Source organism: Carcharhinus amblyrhynchos, chromosome 14, assembly GCF_965287045.1.
Source record: "Carcharhinus amblyrhynchos chromosome 14, sCarAmb.v2.hapA, whole genome shotgun sequence".
NCBI classification, from domain to species: Eukaryota; Metazoa; Chordata; class Chondrichthyes; order Carcharhiniformes; family Carcharhinidae; genus Carcharhinus; species Carcharhinus amblyrhynchos.
Window position 1 is genome coordinate 77,055,978 of NC_137337.1, and position 23,345 is coordinate 77,079,322.

The 23,345-nt window shown below is 44.3% G+C and overlaps 1 protein-coding gene across 2 annotated transcripts in view; it reads right to left on the bottom strand.

Annotated features, from left to right (window-relative positions):
* spred1 (sprouty related EVH1 domain containing 1) overlaps positions 1-23,345 on the bottom strand; it is a 100,168-nt gene that overhangs the window by 11,643 nt on the left and 65,180 nt on the right. The window contains exon 4 of one of the 2 annotated variants that reach the window (XM_080203154.1): positions 20,812-20,861. In XM_080203154.1, the coding sequence (XP_080059280.1) occupies positions 20,812-20,861 (50 nt within the window). Of the gene's footprint in view, positions 1-20,811; positions 20,865-23,345 lie in introns of both variants that reach the window. The other variant, XM_080203153.1, reaches the window with a different exon arrangement.

Here is a 23,345-nt window from a genome sequence, read left to right on the forward strand (position 1 = left end):
GTGGCAAGTTGACTCTGATTGCCTGCAGTGTTGCCAAGGAGAAATGGGCAATTATAGACTCACCGAGCTCCCAGATAATTCAAAAAGGTGGAATGCTTAAACAAGTTCCTAATGTTTGCACAGAATGGCTCCTTATGCTGAACGTATGTCACTTTGAGATCTTGACCCAACCCTGTAATAAAGATAACAGCTAGTGCTTTGAAGGGTTAAAGTTTAAAGTTCTTAAAGCTTATTTATTAGTCACAAGTAGACTTACATTCACACTGTGATGAAGGTACTGTGAAAATACCCCAATTGCCTCACTCTGGCACCTGTTCGGGTACACTGGGGGAGAATTTAGCACGGCCATTTCACCTAACCCGCACATCTTTGGACTGTGGGAGGAAACTGAAGCACTCGGGGGAAACCCAGGCAGACACAGGGAGAATCTGTAACTTCCATACAAACAGTGACCCAAGCCGGGAATCGAACCCAGGTCCCTGGCGCTGTGAAGCAGCAGTGCTAACCATTGTGCCGGTGTAATGGAAAGAGGGGATCAAACACACTGAATGATCTCCATTCCAGTCTAGACTGTATCGTTGGGTTTATATGATGATTTTCTCTCTAAGCTTCCTAGTCTAATCCCATCCTCCTGCTTATTCCCCTTCCTGAACTCCTTCCCCTTTAAAACCCAGTTAAAACAACTGTCGGACTTTCTGAAACTCCCTGTCACAAACCAACACCGAAACAATTCAACCATTCTGAACAATTCCTTTTCAAACTACCTCTTTAATCCTTTCATCCCATAAATCAGAGGGAGGCCCCCTGCTGCCTTTCTGGAGATAATAGGTCACTATTTAGTAATCCTATCATAATCTTGAAGATTTACCAGGTCTTTGGAACTTGACCCTGTAGCATGTTGGGACATTTCTTTCACTGGGATAGCTTCTTCCCTTTTGCCATCAGACTTCTGAATGGATCTACCTTATATTAAGTTGATCTTTCTCTACATCCTAACTATGACTGTAACACTACATTCTGCACCCTCTCTTTTCCTTCTCCATGTACCGTATGCTTTGACTGTATTGCATGCAAGAAACAATACTTAATTAAGGATCCCATGCACCCCGGACATTCTCTCTTCATCTTCTGTTGGGAAAAAGATACAAAAGTCTGATGTTACCAACTGACTCAAGAACAACTTCTTCCCTGCTGCCATCAGACTTTTGAATGGATCTACCTTATATTAAGTTGATCTTTCTCTACACCCTAACTATGACTAAACATTACATTCTGCACCCTCTGCTTTCCTTCTTCATGTATGCTTTGTCTGTATAGCGTGCAAGAAACAATACTTGTCACTGTGTACTAATACATGACAATATTAAATCAAATCAAATTTCACTTTGTTAGAGGTGTGATATAGCCGTACTTTGTAAGAATTGTTTATTGAAAGCAGGTGGTCGAACGTGTTTTGCCATATCTGCCAAACTGATCTTACAAAAGGTGAAAATCTACTGTAGTTAAGATATGAGAGACATTCCATGCCATATGATTATTCAGTGTAAAGCGCAGGCTAAAAATCAGTGCTTGTTCACCAAGGTACAATATCCTTCTCTCTTTCATGGGATGTGGGTGTTGCTGGCAAGGTCAGCATTTGCTGCCAACCCTGAATTGCCCTTTGGCTGAGTGTCTTGCTGGGCCATTTAAGAGTCACCACATTGCTGTGGCTGTGAGTCACATGTAGGCCAGACCGGGTAAGGACGGCAGATTTCCTTCCCTAAAGGATATTAGTGAATCAGATGGGTTTGTGCAACACAGTTCTGATGAAGAGTTATATCGCACTCGAAACATTAACTCAGTCTCTCGCTCCACCTGCACTGCCAGACTTGCTGAGTATTTCCAGCACTCTGTTTTTATTTCAGATTGCCAGCACCTGTGGTATTTTGCTTTCTTTTAGGGGTTTTATTTTACAACAATACATTTACCTTTACTGAGACTAGCTTTTGATGTCAGGTTTAGTGCTGTAGTGGGATTCGAATCCATGTCCCTAGAACATGAGCCTTTGCAGCATTGGTGCAGTGACCTTACTACTGTACCACATTTCCCCCCCCGAGATCCAATCCTTTCTTATTTTCTCCCCCTCCCCACAGACAACAATCATGAGGGATAGCAATACCAGGGCAAAACAAACCACATTACCAGCTCAATAGTTATGCCATTTTAAAAAAAAAGTCCCTAATGAGACACAGTTGCAGCTACAGAGTCATCAAGTTCCCGTAAGCAATCCAGAAGTTTCTCTTTCACAATGCAGGCCGTTCCTCAGCATTGCAATGTTTGAGATACAACAGAGGACACATAACAGCGTTTGTCATTCCAACTTCCCCAGCGCTGGTTTCAACTCTACGCTGCTCACTCTGACGGCACCAGTGAACAAGTTCCAACGTTCACGCACGCGCATCTATGCTCACAGGGACATAGAAAATAAGAGCAGGTAGTGGTCCATCAGGTCTGCTCTGTCATTCATCATGATCTTGGCTGATTATCCAATTCAACAGCCTTCCCCACCACCCCCCCCCCCATAATTCTTTGATCCCCTTCACCCCAAGAGCTAAATCCAACTCCTTGAAAACATACATGTTTTGGGCTCAATTACTTCGTGGGAGCAAATTCCACAGGCTTACCACTCTCTGGTTGGAGATATTTCTCCTCATTTCAGTCCTAAGACTGTGTCATCAGATTGTGACCCCTGGTTCTGGACACTCCCACCATCGGGAATGTTCTTCCTGCATCTACCCTGTCTAGTCCTGTTAGAATTTTATATATTTATATGAGATGTTCGCTCACTCTTCAAAGCTCCAGCAGATGTAATCCATCCCCGAGTTTACAGTACAGTGGTATATTTGTATGTATTTTTAGCTTGCGATTTTCTTACATCAATATGATTGCTATTTACAACATAAATACATTATTGTTGCTATACTAATTGAAAACATAATTCAGGGTTATTTTGGTAAGTAGGGTATTAGGCCTTGGTTTAGGAACCAATCCCCTCCCTATTTATAACACTGTTGCTATGAGAAACCTGTTTCCTGGTTACGGCGCTTTGACCTATGGTGCGGTTTTCAGTAACCAGTTGTGCTGTAAAGTCTGATCACAGAGCCATAGATTTTACAACGCAGAATGAGGCCATTTGCACCAATAACAATCCACTTGGACACGGGGGGAATGTGCAAACTCCACATAGACAGTCACCCAAGGCTGGAATTGAACATGGGTCCCTGATGCTGTGATTCAGCAACGCTAACCACTGTACCACCCTAGACCCAGGGATTGTAACTATGAATATTTGCGCCTTGGTAATTGTTCTCCTCTACATGAAACTCATCCTTGACCACCTCCCCCTTGTCCTTTTAATCCAACTTCCTGGCTCCAACCTCTCTTCCAACAGAAAAATCCTTGCACACATTGTTTGCCTATTTAGACCATGCTCCTCCTCCTCATAACTCCAGGTATGAACTTCATTCAATCAGGTTTTGCTCCTCAAGGTCCCAATGGCATCCTATGTAGGGGAGAACATAAGAACATAAGAAATAGGAGCAGGAGTAGGCCATCCAGCCCTTCGAGCCTGCCCCGCCATTCAATAAGATCATGGCTGATCTGTCGCTGCTCAGTTCCACTTTCCCGCCCTCTCCCCATAACCCTTAATCCCCTCTCCTATCAAAAACCCATCAACCCGCGTCTTAAAAATATTTAGTGAGGCAGCCTCCACCACTTCAACGGGCAGAGAATTCCAGAGATTCACCACCCTTTGAGTGAAGAAGTTCCTCCTCAACTCCGTTCTAAACCGCCCCCCTTTTATCTTGAGGCTGTGCCCCCTAGGCAATGGTGTAGTGGTTATTATCGCTAGACCATTAATCCAGAAACTCAGCCAATGTTCTGGGGACCCGGGTTTGAATTCCGCCACAGCAGATGGTGAAATTTGAATTCAATTAAAAAAAAAAATCTGGAATTAAGGATCGACCATGAAACCATTGGTGATTGTCAGAAAACCCATCTGGTTCACTAATGTCCTTTAAGGGAGGAATTCTGCCGTCCTTACTCAGCCTGGCCTACACGCGACTCCAGAACTACAATAATGATGCTTAACTGCCCTCTGAAATGGCCCAGTAAGCCATTCAGTCTCAAGGGCAACTCGGGATGGGCAATAAATGCTGGCCAGCCAGCGACATCCATGCCCCACAAATGAATTAAAACAAAACATTGTTAGCTATCCATCCTCATTCTTCACAGCCTGATGCCTTAGACTACAACATCCTCCTAAAATGCCTCTTCCCCCCCCCCTCCTCTGTCCAGCTGGGGATAAGATTGTCCCTGTCTGATTCTATTCCTATCTAGCCAGTCATAACAAGAGTGCCACATGCACTGAGTTCTCTTACGATCCAGTAATTTTCGGGTTAAGCAGCAAGTTTGAATTCTTAGTTACTCACTAAGAAAATAAAGATTCCACAGTTTAAATAAATTAAGTCAGCAAAGTAAAACAGTTTACAATATTTATCTTACGCTCCAACATTCAGAATTAACAGGAGGTAAATAGGAATTAATAGGCAAACTGAGGTTTAACATACCATGCTGAACATTAAGTGGCAGATGTGACTAAGGCCAATCCCACAGACTCCTCAGCCACTCACCCAGATGTTAGTGACCCCTGAGAGTCGCAAAATCTTGTTAAACTCCACCCTCCTCATGAGGGATTTCATATGCTTCAGGATTTCCTCAAAAGTCGCTTTGACCATCTCAAAGGATGCTTGCATCCTTATGGTCCCATCTCTCCTCAAGATTGTGTTCCATGGGATTCCCAAAGCTGCACTCCGGCTTCCAATTTCTGCCATACTTCCAATGCTTTCCCAGGTCGCTAAGCTGGCACTGTCCAGAGTTTCTCCTAACTCTGGTCCTCTTGGATGCTCTGAGACATAAATGGCTCTCTCGGCTTCTCTGAGTCCTAACTACCTAGGATGGAACTTGTAACCTTTTTCCAATTTCTCAGATAGAAGTCTCACAACACCAGGTTAGAGCCCAACCACTTTATTTGATAGAATCTCACAAGCTTTCGGAAACGGTGTTCCTTCGTCAGGTGCGTGGAAGGTTCTGATCAGAGAAGTGCGTATAAAGTCACACACAGTTTATAGAATACTGATTAGAATGCAAGTCTTTACAGCTAACCTGCTATTCACATCTTAAAGGTGCAGACAATGTGAGTGGAGATCGCATTAGCATAGGTTAAAGAGATGTGTATTGTCTCCATTTCTCAGATACCCAAGGTTTGGCCAAAACCTAATCGCCTGGAACTTGCTAACAGTTGTTAGGTTATATCTGTTAGCTGCAAACCACACAAGGTCCAAACTGCAACCAACCTCCCCCTGCCTTGTTCCCAGTAAACACACAGATAAACTGAAACCAGAAACCTTCTTAAGTTCCACCCATCTCCATGGCAAATAACGATCCATGCTTCATTGAATGCTTTCAAATTATTTAGCTCTAACTCCCAAAACAAGCATTGCTCTGGGCTGCATTTCATTGAATGCAGAGTAGACATTGTGACCAGAATTTTACTGGCCACCCGCCATGGGGAGTAGAGCAAGTGAGGGGTGGAGCAAGCAATGTCCACTGACCTCAGGGGGGATTTTCCAGTCTTGGGGTAAGCACAGCCAAAAATTCTTGCCCCATGTCCCCAGTTCCCCAGCTAAATAAGCCCACCTGTTGTTTTATAACTCCATCTCTTCTATCCTGGCTCTATTAAACAGACACGTGGAACGTCTGAATGCTTTTAGGTGTTCTGACAATCTCTAAAACCCCAGCTTAGCCTTACCTTCACAACAGCAATCCCCCCAAAACTAAACATAATTTCTAAAATAAAAATGCAAACCATGATGTAAACGTTCTTCACACTCCTCAGTTTGGCAAAGCATTCATTCTACAATGCTCACTCTTAGTTTCAAACCCGTCACCACCCCCCCCAAAGTCACAAAACCATTCAAGATTGTGGCTTTTCTCAGATTGAGTCCTCTTGCACATCCCCATTTTCATTGGGTGGCACAGTGGCTAGCACTGCTGCCTCACAGCACCAGAGACCAGAGTTTGATTCCAGCCTCGGGTCACTGTCTGTGTGGAGTTTCTCATTCTCCCCTTATCTGCGTGGCTTTCCTCCGGGTGCTCCGGTTTCCTCCCACAGTCCAAAGATGTGTGGGTTAAGGGGATTGGTCATGCTAAATTGCCTCTTAGTGTCAGGGGATTAGCAGGCTAGATACGTGGAGTCATGGGGATAGGGCCTGGGTGGGATTGTTGTCGGCGCAGGCTCGATGGGCCAAATGGCCTCCTCCTGCACTGTAGGATTCTATGATTATTCTACCTTTGGCAGCTGTGGCCTACCGTGGTCTAGGTTGAAACTCTGGCACTTCCTGCCAAAATCTCTCTGCTTCTCTCCCCTCTTTCACAATGCTGTTTAAAACCCACCTCTTTGTCCACTCTTTTATCCTAATACCTCATTATGTACAAAGGGACAATGCTCCAAAAGCTCATGTTACCAAATGAACCTGTTGGGCTTTAATCTGGCGTTGTGAGACTTCTTACAGTGTCCATCCCAGTCCAAGATCAGCATCTCCACATCACCTCACTGTCAGTGTCAAATATTTCTGATAATTCTCCTATGACGAACCTTGGAATGTTTTCTGAGGTTAAAGGCGCTAATTAAATGAAAATTATTCTTGTTGATTTTTTTTGGCTATTGAGGTGGATGACAAGTGACTATATGAATTTGTTCTTAAAGGAAAGGGGAATGAATAAGCATCAGAGTGGACAAGATTGAAAAAAAAAATCACATTGATCTATTTATTTATTAAGAGAACAATAGATGCAATTTACAGCTCTCTCATCACTAGCTATATTTTTCAAAACAAGTTCTTATAAGTTGGGTGGCACAGTGGTTAGCACTGCTGCCTCACAGCGCCAGGGACCTGGGTTCAATTCCGGCCTTGGATCACTGTGGGGAGTTTGCACATTCTCCCTGTGTCTGCATGGGTTTCCTCCGGGTGCTCCGGTTTCCTCCCACAGCCCAAAGATGTGTGGGTTATGCTGATTGGTGATGCTAAATTAACTCTAGTGTCAGGGGATTGGCAGAGTAAATATGTGGGGTTATGGGAATAGGGCCTGGGTGAGACTGTGGTCGGTGCACTCGATGGGTCGAACGGCCTCCTTCTACACTATACAGATCCTACGTTGCGATTCTGTGAATTACTGACCTAAAAAGTTAACTGTTCTACTCTCTCCCCTAACACGCTGTGCACTTCCGTTTTGATTTCAGATATTCATCAGCCACAGTACTTTGCTTTTCCTTTCTGTGCTAAACTGGGTACGGCTCTTAAAACTATTTCTTGCTGCTGCGTGCTCAAGGGCGAGAGCCCGACGTGGGAGAGGCACAGAGCTCCTCACAGTCACAACTGAGGCAACATCTAACCCACTGATACCAAGGATTGGACATCTCTGCGTAACCAAGTTCCTTGCTTCGAAAATGGATTAGAACAACACCTTAGCCCTCAAATACTGCGAGGAGCCATCTTCTTGCAATCATATAGCAGATTTGAGAGTGGCGGTACATAAAAATCCTCTCATTGGCTAATCAATGAACACTTCCGCATCTTTAACATATTTAAAACAAAGAACAAAGAAAATTACAGCACAGGACCAGGCCCTCCAAGCCTGCACCGACCATGCTGCCAGACTGAACTAAAACCCCCCCATCCTTCCGGGTACCATATCTCTCTATTCCCATCCTACTCATGTATTTGTCCAGATGCCCCTTAAAAGTAACTATTGTATCTGCTTCCACTGCCTCCTCCAGCAGTGGGCTCCAGGCACCCACCACCCTCTATGTAAAAAAAACTTGCCTTGCACATCTCCTTTAAACGTTGCCTCTCGCATCTTAAACCTGTGCCCCCTTGTAACTGACTCTTCCAGCGTGGGGGAAAGCTTCTGACTATCCACTCTGTCCATGTCCCTCATAATCCTGTAGACTTCTATCAGTTCAATCCTTATCTGTGTGCTCTTTAGATGTGTACTTGTGATGCCAATGCATACAAAGCGATGGGCTAAATGCTGGAAAATGGGGATTAGAATAGTTGGATGGTTTATCTTTGACAAGCACAGACGCAATGGGCTGAAGGGCCTTTTGCTGTGCTGGATGCCTTTATGGGCGGAATTTTCCTGTCCCGCCCGCCATGGGAATTATACCAGGAGGGACAGGAATATACAAAAGTCCGTTGACCTCAGGCTGGATTTTCCTGCCTTGGAGCAGACACAGCCTGAAATTCCTTGCCCTATGATTTTAGAACTAATTGACTACTGGCTTATTATCTACACAGATATAAAAGATAATATAAATATATATCTAAAGATAGAAAAGATTATGTAAAGATAAAAAAAAACTCAATTTAACATCACAAAAATATCAAATTTGAAAATGCCAGCTCAGACAAAATCAGTTTGCCTTAAATTTCTCCATTTACAAAAAGAGATGGAGGCCAATTTGTCCCATCAATTTTATTAAAATTCAACAACAATCCCAATTCCCTCCTTCCTCCCCCCACCCTTTCCCAATTCCAGTCACACTGACTGAGAACCAGTGAACCTCTTTCAATTATTAAGAAAAAAGGGGTCTGTTAGCTTGGTGGTTAGCACAGCTGCCTCAAAGCGTCAGAGGCCCGGGTTCGATTCCAGTCCAGCGTGGGGTTTGCACATCCTCCCCGTGTCTGCGTGGGTTTCCTCCCGGTGCTCCGGTTTCCTCCCACAGCCCAAAGGTGTGTGGGTTGGATGGCGTGGCCATGGGAAATGTGTGGGCTCACAGGGATAGAGCAGGGCAGGAGGCTTGGGTAAAATGCTCTGTTGGAGGATCGGTGCAGGCTCGATGAGCCTCTCCTGCACTGTAGGGATTCTACGATTACAGATTACAACTACATACACCGGTACGTGCACCCATTGCATCAAAACTCAGGCAGATTTAAGCTAAAATTTAGAATCCATTGTCAACATGTAACTTCGTAAAAAGGATTTAAACTGCCAAAGAAAACAGAGAAGCTGCAATTAGGAGAGAGAAATATCGATGGAACAATTCCTCAGGAAGTAACTCTGGTGCATTCATGATTTGATCCTTGATCTTACCAAGCAAGGAGTTCAGAGACTTTATGGCATCTGCTTTAACTCATACAAACTCTCCAACACAGTTCTATTTCAATCTCTTACACACTTGGCAATCCTCAGGACTACTTTCTGCACCCTCTCCTTTCCTTTTCCTCTACATACTCTATGAACAGTATGGTTTGTACGGCACACAAGAAACAATACCTTTCACTGCATGTTAATACACGTGACAATAATAAATCAAATCAAAATCGTACTGTATTGATTAACTGAAGAAATGGTTCAAACTACACAAGCTTGCAGTGTGATGAACTAGTGTGTGTGCTACCATGCTCATTTTGTTGGAGAGACATACTTAAACATGCATCTCAGTGTCATGTCACTCACTGCCTTAGCAAGGGGCCCATTTCCTGTTGTTTACCGAATTAAAGACAATTTTCTAAATTTGCAATTCATTTAAACTGGCAAAACGGGAATTGTATAATGCACACATGCAGTGAGCAGGCTGTAATATGGACTGTTTTTAAATATATATATAAAGCAGCTGAGTGCTTACAAACTGCAAAACACCACCCACATTCTGCGACGAGATTACTCGGCTCTCTGAGAAAAGGGTTGGCGAGTTTGGTCTGTAAAAAAGCAACCCATAGCAGCTTTTATGTAAAACGGAAATCTGGCTTTCACCCAGCTGCTGTTATAGTAATTACTGTCCTGCGGTTGCTAAGAGATGCTTCCTATGATATTTTTTTCCTTCAAAGTACTAAAATGGATGATGGGTAAAGTAATAAAATTGATTCCAGCTGCAGAGAGGAAAAAAAAAAATTGGGACCAAAAAAAATACAGCTGGAAGAGAAATGGGATCCAGACTCCGTACCCCTTCCATACCAAACCTTCCATTCTCCCCTTTTTGCAGCCCAGAGTTCAAGGAGAAAATCATTAACAGCTTTAAATAAAAAGGTTCTGCTTTGCTCCCAACACATTTCAGCCACAGAAGTGGAATATATTTCCCCCAAACCTTTTGGATTCTTTAACAAGCATTGAAACAAAATTGGTTATTCTGTTAAACATGGAGAAAGTGCAGACTGACGAAGAAGTAAATTCTAATCTATCCCATCATCAAATTAATTACTTTTAGCATATAGAATTAAAATATTCAGGGATAGTCTTCCTGACATTATTGGAAACAGTTTACAGTCTCCAATTTCAAGTAACATACAAGCTTTGCTTATCCAATAACCAACGCATCAGCTGATGTTTTTGAAGGCAGTGGTTAAACTTCCTACTGCACTTTATTACATAAAAAAAATCCGGTGGATTAAAAACTTCAAGCAAACATACGGCAGAAAGATAAATGTGCTCAGTTCTGAAGGAAAAAAAAGGTTCCCAAGTCACTCATCCAACTGCTAAATTTAACTTCCACCCATATAGCATGGGTGAGGGTAACCAAAGATTCTACTAGATTAAAGGTTAAGATTCCTTCCAGATTTATACTCGGGCTGTCTCACTAATGTGCAATTTACCAGCTTTTCCCTCAAGCACCGGGTTACAGTAAAGTCATAACTACCCTGCAATGATAGAAGCATAGAATCCCAACAGTGCAGAAGGTGGCCATTCAGCCCATCGAGCCTGCACTGACAACAATCACACCCAGTCTCTATTCCCATAAACTCACATATTTACCCTGCTATTCTCTCTCACTCTAAGGGGCAATTCACCATGGCCAATCCACCTAATGTTCTCCCCGTGTCTGCGGGGTCTGGGTGCACCGGGTTCTTCCTGCACTCCAACGATGTGTGGGTTAGATTGACTGACTGTGGTAAATTACCCCTTAGGGTCAGGGGGATTAGCAAGGCAAATAAGTGTGGTTACGGGGCCTGGCTGGGGTTTGTTGTTGGTGCTGACATGATGGGCCAAATGGCCTCTTTCTGTATTGTAGGGATTCTATGTTTTTATGTTAAGCATCAAATCTTTGGAGTGTGGGAGGAAACCCACACAAAAAGAGAGGGAAAAGGTGCAAACTCCAAACAGACAGCAGCTCGAGGCTGCAACTGAACCCGGGTCTGTGTGGGATTCCTTCGGGTGTTGTGAGGGAGCAGAACTAAGCACAATGCCAATATGCCAGGGTCAGCTACTTTTGGTTGCAATTGGCAGTCGATGCAGTCAATTAAAGTTATAGAGCCATAGAGATGTACAGCACAGATAGAGGCCCTTTGGCCCACTGTGTCCATGCATCAAAAACAAACTACACAACTATTCTAATCCCACAATTTGCACTTGTTTTCAGAGCAGTTTTCTCATCTCTAGATTGCCAAATATAAAATCTGGCAGTGCAGTCAGAAGCATTCTAAAATGCTTTTATTTTTAATCTTGCTTTAAAACATGTTTCTTGATATATTCAATAATAATGGGAACCTGGGGCAATTTGATTAATCCAGCTGATAAAGGGTTTATCGAAAAAAAATATACATTTTAAACAGGCACAACCATCGTGCAGCCCTATTCTAAAATAACTGGTTAAAGTATACACAACCATTTATTGGGTATGTTGGTGTATAATAGTCAGCTTCTCAGTCTGAATATAAAAAATTGTATTTGAGCTCTGAGTCTTTACGAGTGCCCTCATGTTCACGAGTACCCCTGATCAGGCAGCACAGTGGTTAGCACTGCTGCCTCACAGCGCCAGGCTCCCAGGTTCGATTCCCGGCTTGGGTCACTGTCTGTGCGGAGTCTGCATGTTCTGCCTGCATGGGTTACCTTCAGATGCTCCAGTTCCCTCCCACAGTCCAAAAGATGTGCTGGTTAGATGCGTTGGCCGTGCTAAATTCTCCCTCAGTGTACCCGAACAGGCGCCTGAGTGTGGCAACTAGAGGATTTTCACAGTAACTTCATTGCAGTGTTAATGTAAGCCTACTTGTGACATGAATAAATGAACTTAAAACTATCTCAACACCCTCACTATCCTTGTGTACAAGGATAGTGAGGGTCTTGAGATTCTAGCAGTCAATATTTAGCGGGTGGATTTTGAGTTTGCCACCAAAAGAGAGACAATGCGGTTAATTCTGAGGCTGGTATCTGAATTGATAACTTAAATATGGTTATCTTTCAAAATGATCATTTAGCCTTTGTGGGGTAAGACTTCCTTAACTGTGGTGGGGGTGAGGGAGAGAATTATTTTCTGCTTGTTTTTCTCTGATCAGTTGAAAAGACCTGGAAAGTTTTAGACGGAGGGCCACAAAGTCACACTTTTTTTCTGATGCGATTTGCCCGGAAAAAGGTGGAAAATTTATGAAGGGTCCCAGACGTTCAAATGCAAATTGCGTCCAACGCAAAGCGTGTTTTTTGCGATCTTTTCAATTAAACGCAAAAATCCAGCAAAAAAAATTGCCCCAAAGCCCAATTACTGCCCCACCTCCAGATCGAGTTAATCACCATTGTAGGTTTTTAATCAAGTTAAGAATGGGAATGGTTCTGGGGAGCCTTCTCCAGCCCCAGCCTGGTTACATCATCAGGTTCATGCCCTTTCCACCAAATTAGTGCAGAAACAGGGTACCTTCTGGGGTCCCCGTATGTCTCCCTGCCCCCCCCCCCCCAAATCTCCCCTGTTCCCCTCCTTCTACTTCCCTCCAATTAAGGGGCAATTTAGCATGGCCAATCAACTTAACCCACACATCTCTGGATTGTGGGAGGAAACCCTTGCAGACACGGGCAGGATGTGCAGACTCCACACAGACAATGACCCAAAGTCGGGAATCGAACCCGGATCCCTTGCGCTGTGAAGTAGCAGTGCGAACCACTCTATACAGGATAGGTCTATTTGTGTATTTATCAGTGATTCTCATTTTTAAAGCGAATAAATTAACAGGGTGGGTTTAACCGACAGCGAATATAGGTCAAGGCCTCTTTCTCTGGATCGCTACATTTTCAGTATTACTCATCACGTCGTGAGCAGCCTTTGTTGAAACCCCCAAAGCAGGGTTTAATAGCGGCTGTGAAATTGTTGGGATTAGGAAAACGAAGCGAGCTTACAGAATCAGGTGGGTGCTCGCAGCATGCAGATGAATATCAGGAGAGATCAGAAAACCAACGACTGTATCTCATCGCTGTCAAAAACCACCCACATCCGCTCCGGCTAAAAGCCTAAAGCATCTGTAACGACATGAATCAATGGCATAAAGAAAGAGAGAGAAATGGGGCTGATCCAGCAGGCGTCACAGAGGCGTGACTGCTTGGGAACAAAACATGGTCGGGTACATGGCACTTCCACTTCGATGAGTGTGCTGGGGGGATTACCAGCCCCCTGTTAACAGTCAGGAAGGATCTTGGCCCAGGAGACCAGGAAACAGAATCAGTATGGACAGAGATAAGATACCAAGGGGTAGAAAACACTGGTGAGTAGTTGATAGGTCTCCTACAAAGCAATAATTATTTTTATAGCGCCTTCAGCATCCCAACATGTGTCACAGCAGCAGCGTAACACCAATGCCACATGATGACGAGCACTAGCAGTGGCAATATCGCTGGGTTGAATACCCACAGAGGATCAGCTGGTCAGAAAGGTCACGGAGAACCACTGGGCAACTTTAATCTTCCCATCGACTGGACAAATCATCAAATCCCAACAGTGCAGAGGAGGCCATTCAGCCCATCAAACTGGTAAAAGTAGCTTGGAGGATGAGATTATTTTCTTGAGCATCATGGAATCGAGCAGGGAATGAGATAGTTCAGACACTGGCTGGGATTACCCGTGCGTGGGCAAATTCCGCTATGGTGGCTAACACTCACGAGGGGGGTCAGAATGGGAATGGTTCTGGGGAGCTCTCACAACGAGGCCTTCTCCAGCCCCAGCCCAGTTACATCATCAGGTTCATGCCCTTTCCACTAAATTAGTGCAGAAACACCGTACCTTCTGGGGTCCCCGTATGTCTCCCTCCCCTCCCTCTCCCCTGCTCCCCTCCTTCTCCTCCCTCTCCTTCCCTCTAACCCCCTCCCCACTCCCCCTCCTCGCTTCCTTCTCACCCCACACCCTTCCCTCTCCTCCTCCCTTCTCTCGTCTCTCTCTTCCCCTTCGCCTCCTTCTCCAGCCTTCCTTCTCCCCTCCTCGCTCCCCTCCCTTCCCCCCTTTCCTCCTGCCCCTTCCTCTCCCCCCACTCCTCCCTCCCCACAAAATCACATCGGCAGGGATCAGGGCTGGTTTCTAAACAGGGAATCCAGTGCTGGTGACTACAAGGGACCTGGAGGGGAGTGTAGTCCCAGGCAGTGAGGGGAATGGCTGGGTAATACCCTGGAGGGACAATGCCTGCACTTTGGGGAAGGTTGGGGAGGGTGTGTGGTTACTGCCCGAGTGACGGCGATGATGGAGAGCCGGGGGGGGAGAAACGAGTCTTTAACTTCGATTTGAGGCCCCTGTGCAGCCGGCCTAGACACTGTCTTCAGGCCCCACCCTCAGAAACAACGGTGCAAAAACCCCCCAATCATCCCCCCACTTTTTTTGTAGTGTTGGAAGTCCTGGAGAGAAATCCTGCTCACTTCTCTGGGGAAAACCACACCTGTTCTCTATCAGAACCTGACAGATTTATGTTGCTTTCTTTGGAGCAGAGGAGACTGAGGGGGTGGCGGGGGGCGAACATGATCGAGATGCATAAAATTATGAGGGGCACAGATAGGGGAGACAGGAAGAAACTTTTTCTCTTGGTGGAGGGTCAATGACCAGGGGCAGGAATTTATGGTGAGGGGGCAGGAGGGGATGTGAGGGAAAGAAATATCGCCCAGAGGGTGGTGGGCCCGGAACTGCCTGAAGGGGTGGTGGAAGCAGGGACCCGCGTAACATTTTATAAGTATTTAGATATGCATTTGTGATGCGGAAGCGTACAAAGCTATGGGCCAGGGCTGGAAAATGGGATTAGTGGTTATTTTGACCAACACAAACATGATGGGCCGAAGGGCCTTCTTTTTTGTGCTGTAGACCTTTTATTACTCTATGACTCCCCACTGCACTGGAGTGACTTCTAAAGGAAAACTCAACCCCTTATCTTTTGCGATGAAACTGGGTGAATTAGCTATCTCCTCGTGAGGAATCAGAGTCATAGAGGTTTACAACATTTCAACGGCCCAACTTGTCCATGCTGCCCTTTATGTTTAAACCCCTAAGCTAGTCCCAATTGTCCGCATTTGGCCCATATCCCTTGATACCCATCTTACCCATGTAACTATCTAAATGCTTTTTAAAAGACAAAATTGTACCTAACTCTACTACTGCCTCTGGCAGCTCGTTCCAGACACTCATCACCCCCTGTGTGAAAAAATTGGACACCCTCTGGACACTTTTATATCTCTCCCCTCTCACCTTAAACCTATGCCCTCTAATTTTAGACTCCCCTATCTTTGGGAAAAGGTATTGACTATCTAGCTGATCAATGCTCCTCGTTATTTTATAGACCTCTAGAAGATCACCTCTCTGGGAAAGTGGAACAATTGTCATACGATGAAGAATTTCAGAGCAGGTTTGAGTGTGTTCGTGCACATGGGTGTGGGGAGGAGTGTGGGGAGGATGAGTTGGTCAAAATCAGATTTAAAAGATATCACGGTGGATAAATGAACTTTAAAGAACAAATCATAATTCTCAGGGGATCCACATTCCTTTGAGAAATAACAATTCCACTGGAACCATTCCGAAATTCGCTAAGCATTAAGCGAAGTGTTACAGTAAAAGAAAGGTGGACAATAACCGTTCCAGGAATAGCGAGGCTGAGAACTGGGATAATTTTAAAAACAACAATGGATGACCAAAAAAATGATAAAGTGAGAATACAGAATATGAGGGTAAACTAATAAGAAATCTAAAAACAGATTGTAAGAACTTCTATAGGTAAAAATCCAACGATTTTATCCAAGCCATGATGCCAGATTAGAAGAGCAGCTTGGACTATGATCATGATGTGGATTAGCTGAAAGAGTTTTAACAAAAAACAAAGAAAATTACCGCACAGGAACAGGCTCTTCGGCCCTCCAAACCTGCACCGAACATGCGGCCCGATTGAACTAAAACCCCCTTTGCTTCCAGGGACCATATCCCTCTATTCCCATCCTATTCATGTCAAGATGCCCCTTACAAGTCACTACCGTATCAGTTTCCACTACCTCTCCCGGCAACGAGTTCCAGGCACCCATTACCCTGAGTAAACAATCTGCCTCGTACATCTCCTTTAAATCTTGCCCCTCGCACCTTAAACCTATGTCCCCTAGTAATTAACTCTTCCACCCTGAGAAAAAGCTTCTAGCTATCCACTCTGTCCATGTCTCTCATAATCTTGTAGACTTCTATCAGGTCTCACCTTAACCTCCATCACTCCAATAAGAACAAACCAAGTTTCTCCAACCTCTCATAGCTAATGCTCTCCATACCAGGCAACATCCTGGTAAATCTTTTCTGTACTCTCTCCAAAGCCTCCACATCCTTCCAGTAGTGTGGCAATCAGAATTGAACATTATATTCCAAATGCGGCCTAACTAAGGTTCTATAAAGCTACAACACGGCTTGCCAATTTTTAAACTCTATACCTGGCCAATGATGGCAAGCATGCCATCAGCCTTCTTGACTACCCAGATCCCTTTGCCTATCAATACTCTGAAGGGTTCTGCCATTTACTGTATATTTCCTGTCTGGATTAGACCTTCCAAAATGCATTACCTCACATTTGTCTGGATTAAAACTCCATCTGCCATCTCTCCGCCCAAGTCTCCAACTGATCTATATCCTGCTGTATCCTTTGATGGTCCTTATCTCTATCCGCAAATCCACCAACCTTTGTGTCATCCGCAAACTTACTAATCAATCCTGTTACATTTTCCTCCAAATCATTTATATATATATCACAAACAGCAAAGGTCCCAGCACTGATCATCAAGGAACACCACCTGTCACAGCCCTCCATTCAGAAACGCATCCTTCCGCTGCTATCCTCTGTCTTCTATGACCGAGCCGGTTTTGTATCCACCTTGTCGGCTCACCTCTGACCCCATGCGACTTCACCTCCTGCACCAGTCTGCCATGAGGGACCTAGATATTCTCCCTGCCTGAACTCACCTGAGCATCGGCCTTCATGGAAAGGCAGGGAAGGAACTGGAGGCAAAATATTAAAGGGTTTCCCAGCAACGACGTGCAAGAACATTGAATTTGGTCAGCTGGGCTTTTAAAATGCACAACCTTTCAAGTAGCCCTTTGGGTAATCCTTTGAAGGAATTGCTAACCTACTCTGCTGCAACGGGACCCTAACCTTTTCCCAAACATCGCTGGTGCTCCCTAGCCCAATGCTTCCCAATACTTTCACTCCAGGAGTCTAGTACCCATGATTTCCATCCCTAATACTGACCCTCACTTCAGAAAAAACTCCATCAATTCAATAGTCAGCGACACCCCATAAGCCCCCTGTCAAAATGCTGAGAGTAGCAAGAGTTCTCTCAAAGCAGTCACGTTGGCACTGCCAGTCCACCATCACACGAACGTTCATCCAGTATTCCAACAGGGCAGGAACCCACTCTCACACCAAAGGATTCACCCAAGTGTACATTCTCTGACACTCTTCTATAACTCTTTCCAGGCCGTGGTACCCTACTCTCCATAGTTCTTCCCCATTCAACCTCCCCTTCTCACTCTCTACCACTCCCATGCTCATGAACCTTACCTGAAGACCACCTTCTAATAGTCACCAGTGCCCACCACCTACCTACTCCAGTTATACAAAGAACAAAGTACAGGACAGGACAGGAACGGGCCCTTCAGCCCCCTAAGTCCTGATCATAATGCCCAAACTAAAAAAAAAACCTTCTGCCCCACTTGGTCCATATCCCTCTATTCCCTCCCTATTCATGTATCCATCCAGATGCCTCTTAAACGTTGCTAATGCTTCCACCACCACCTCCTCTGGCAGTGCGTTCCAGGCACCCACCACTCTCCGAGTGAAAAACCTCCCCCAGCACATCTCCCTTAAACTTTCCCCCTCTCACCTTGAACTTGCTCCCCCTTGTAATTAACACTTGCGCCCTCAGAAAAAGCCTCTGACCATTCACCCTGTCTATGCCTCTCATCGGGTCACTCCTCAGCCTCCGTCTCTCTAGTGAAAACAATCCTAGTTTATTCAGTCTCTCCTCACAGTCACGCCCTCGAGACCAGACAACATCCTGGTGTACATGTAACTCCTAACCAGGTAACTGCAGCAACCTGCCTGTCACCTTCACCTACATTTTTATCTTTTATACAGTAACATAAAATTAATCCTTCCTTTGTTGTGTTAAGTATTAGCACTTTCAATACTTCATTAGGAAATGACAGATAGCAAGTTATTTTCTTTGTATTCCAATCAATTAGATAATTCGATCGATATTTTTCTAACTATGATGATGTTCATTGGGTAATAAAGTTAGTTTAAAAGTTAGAAGAAAGTTTTGTATTTAGTAAGTAATGTGTACTCCATACACCAAATCATCTTTTCCTTCTTGGTGTGACAATTATAAGGTGGCTGATACACCCTCAGAAATAGAGCTCATCTTTGTCTCCAAAGCTATCCATTAACAGGAGTATCCTGTCTGCCTAAAGCAAAACCACTTCAGAGTGCACTAGTAAATCACAGGCCCTTGCAAATTTTTTTTTGGTACAAGGCTGGACAGCTTCACGTCGACAAAGGAGTCAGACAAAACATTGCCCGGGGCAAAAGAACAAAGTTGACTATTTTAGACTGATATTTTGCCCAACGCATTACTCATCTTTCCTGTGCCTGTAGCCAGAAATCTTAGAACTTCCATTTTAGCCTCAACCCATCACAAAAGATTGCTGGCAGCGCGCCAGGTCAAAACACCTGCAGACAAAGCCAAGATCTGGTTGCATTGTGAATGGGGAAATCTCAATTACCTTCTCCAATATACCAAAGAACTCTGTGCACCATTCCCTTTTCATTCTGAAGGGGAGAACAAAGTCACTGACTCCAATAGTCATCCAGGTAGGTTATTTAATACACGCAAGTTGCTCAGTTTTCAAAGAATCCTTTTTTTTAAGATTACAATGCAAACTGTCAGAAAAAGTCATGGATGAATCACCAGGTTGACACAGTTTGAAGGTTATAGTTATTTATTTTCCTTGGCACAGATTTTGTCCACTAAGATCCATATGGAATTCTGCCATCTATAGTGGCCTTCTTCAACTTTGCTCCAGTTTGATATAGATCATCATTTTGTTACTACTTTTAGTTTAATGCAGATTTTTTTTATTGCCACTCTACTGTCCTGAGGGCATCAGTTCTTGCTGGGGTATAATTCTATACGGCACCTGCGTAGAAAACCACGCTAGCACTTGGTATTCCCTGTATAACCTGCTGATGGCATGGCTCTCCAGAACTTTCATTTTGATCCCTGCACTCCTCCAAAGTGGTGGTCCTTGTTGCTTTCTGTGAAGCATTTTAGAGTCATGGAGCAATACAGCATGGAAACAGGCCCTTCGGCCCAACTGGTCCATGCCAACCATGCTGCCCTTCCAGCTAGTCCCAATTGCCTGCATTTGGCCAACATCCCTCTAATCCCTTCCCATTCATGTGCTTATCCAAGTGCGTTTTAAATGTTGCTATTGAACCTGCCACAATCACTTTCTCTGGCAGCTCATTCCATACACCCTCTGCGTGAAGAAGTTGCCCCTCGCGCCCCTTTTAAACCTTTCCCCACTCAACTCAAACCTACGCCTTCTAGTTTTCAATTCCCCTTCCCTCGGGAAAAAGCGACGTACGCTTATCCTATCTATGCCCCTCATGATTTTGTACACCTCAGTAAAACATTTATAAAATGTTTTTGTGTTAATGTCACGCGTATCCCAAGAGAGGAGGACATGTAACTGGTTGCTCCCCTTAGCAAGTGCAAAGATTCATTTTGATAAGACTATGGTATTTCTGTATTAAATAGGGTTACTTTGATGATGTTGTTGCTATTAATCTGTAGCCAATATGCTGATAATTTAACATAAAGGACATGGTTTAGAAGAAATACAGTCAATAAGGCTTTTAAACCTACCAAAGTTTGCAAGAAAGCATTTCCGCAAGTGCTTTCTGGGATAAATTTACACAAAAATATTCATGCATCAACAGGAACCTGACATCTGTCTTAATCAGCATCATTGGAGAAAGTGGATAAAAATTTTTCAATCACATTTCAAGGTCACAAAACCCAAAGATTACTAAAATAAACAGGGTAGAAACCATTCTAAAGATAACATTCTCAAGCGCAGCTTCTGAAATGTTATATCTCAACACGTTACGCTCACATACATATCCATTATTCCTTTAGCAAATCCATTTAAAGTAATGTCATTTCCTTCCACACAACACTCGTACATTTAAAAAGGATGGAAAAGTACTTCGAGGCATTAAAATGTCTTAATAAATTTTGACGACCGAGTAAAATGAACATTCACTTCGACTTGGTCATGATTTAATTCTGGAATATTCATTCTCAAGCCACCAATGGGCTTTTGCTCAAGTTCCATCGCAACATGCTAAGTTTCACACTGTTAATACGGAGCAGATCTGACAGGTACCTGCTTTGGAAAGCTTCAAGAAAGGTGGCTTAATCAAATCATTTAATAGGTTTATTTGTACTACTTACTTGAAAGTCATCATCGGGATTGGTGGCTTCATTGACAGATTCTTGGCTACCTGCTGAGAAATTAAACATTGACATCATCAGACTCCACCTTCACCACCTGTAGTCATGCTTCGAAATTTGACATTTACAATGATAAAAGTCTCTCAATTTCACCAAAAACAATACGGGCAGTTGGGATACAACAGCTGACGGTGCGGTGGCACAGTGGTTAGCACTGCTGCCTCACAGCGCCAGGGACCCGAGTTCACTTCCTGGCTTGGGTCACTGTCTGTGTGGAGTCTGCACATTCTCCTCGTGTCTGCATGGGTTTCCTCGGGTGCCCTGGTTTTCTCCCATAAGACATAGGAGTAGAATTAGCCCATCAAGTCTGCTTCGCCTTTCAATCATGGCTGATATTTTTCTCATCCCCATTCTCTTGCCTTTTCCCAATAACCCTGATCCCCTTATTAATCAATCCCACAGTCTGACAGACCTGGTTAGGTGGATTGGCCGTGCTAAATTTTCCCTCAGTGTACCCGAACATGCACTGGAGTGCGGCGACTAGGGGATATTCACAGTAACTTTATTGCAGTGTCAATACAACAATAGAATGCCGCTCCGGGTGTTGGTGAACGAGGTGGACGTTTACGACAATCGATGATAGTTTCATGGTCACCATTACTGAGATTTGCTTTCACTTTCAGGTTTTGTTAATGAAATTGAAACTCCACCGGCTGCCGTGGTGGGATTTGAACCTGGGGAGTGAGAGTCTAGTGAGATTATCGCTGCTTCCTCATCTCAAAACCCTGACCACCAATGGCAAGTTCCATAAGAAAGCAGCACAAGGAAAGTCTGCAAACAAAACATGGGACGGAATCTTCTCATCCCCTCTGTCATGGGAATACGGATCATGCAAAGGTCGTTTACCTTGGATGGGGTTTTCTGGTCTGGGGGAGGGGGGGAAGAAGGTGGGGGGGGAAGGAGGGGAGAGGGGGGCAGTGTGGCCAGAAAATCCCGTCCATTGTCTCGCCAACTCAAAAGACTTTGTGCAATCCAACTAAAAATTGATTGATGTCTATGTAATCAGCAACGCAGATAATAAGTGGAAAAAGTTAAGTTTTCTCTCTCGAGAGACAGAAGCAACAATGGAAGAATTGGATGAAGTCTTTACTTCAAAATAAATTAAGTCAAGTTTCACCTCCTTAGACGAGAAAAATGTAAAGTTTATTTATTCGTCACAAGTCGGCTTACATTGACACTGCAATGAAGTTGCTGTGAAAATCCCTTTGTCGCCACACTCCGGTGCCTGATCGGATACACGGAGGGAGAATTTAGCACCTAACCAGCACATCTTTCAGACTGTGGATGGAAACCGGGGCACCCGGAGGAAACCCACGCAGACACAGGGAGAACATGCAAACTCCACATAAATAGTGACCCAAATTGGGAATCGAACCTGGGTCCCTGGCGCTGTCAGGCAGCAGTGCTAACGCATGTGCCAAACAAAAATCACACGAGATGCACAGTTGTTCAAAATTTTGCACCACACATCTTATACTTTGTGTGATATGTGCTGGATTTTTTAAAAAAGGCATTTATAATGTTGCTCAGAGCAGGAGGCTGACACCTAATAGCATCAACTATGCAGTCACCTTATTATTCCACTCTTACCAGGAAACTTCCAATTTTCGTTCACCTTACAGAATGGTGACACTGAAGGCAGCACAAATCCCAGTTGGAGCTACAACTTTCAATAGTTGATCCACCTGCAGAAACCACTTAACTTTGTCTTGAAGAAACTTAACACTCAGCAGGGCGGGGAAGGGACAAAGAGAATACAATAACACTGGCAAGGTTTCACCTGTTCGACTCGCCTGCTCATTTGTTTTGTCCTTGGAATACTGGGGACACAAGGCAGTATTTACTGTCCATCCCTAGTGGCTTCGAGGCATTACCCATCAACCACAAACTCTGAGGCTGGTAAGAGTGACTGGTCTCTCCCTGACAAACATTAGTAAACTGGTTGTACTTTTATAGCAATCTGACACCTTCAATCTGACATTGATTCTTAAGTGGTTAGTGGAAATGGTCGAGAGTTTCAAGTTGTGGTGTCCAGATCACCACAACCTGTCCTGGTCGCTTCGCACCGATGCTATAGGTAAGAAAGCCCACCAACGCCTCTATTTCAAGAGGCTAAGGAAATTTGGCATGTCCACTATGACTCTCACCAATTTTGACAGATGCACCACAGAAAGCATCCTTTCTGGATATACCTCAGTTTGATGTGGCTCCTGCTCTGACCAAGACCACAAGAAACTACAAAGGATTGTAAACATGGCCCAGTCTTCACGCAAACCAACCTCCCATCCATTGACTCCATCGACATTTCCCGCCACCTCAGAAAAGTAGCCAGCATAATCAAGGATCCCATGCACCCCGGACATTCTCTCTTCCACTTTCTCCCGTCGGGAAAAAGATACAAAGCTCTGAGGTCACATACCAACTGACTCGAGAACAGCTTCTTCCCTGCTGCCATCAGACTTTTGAATGGACCT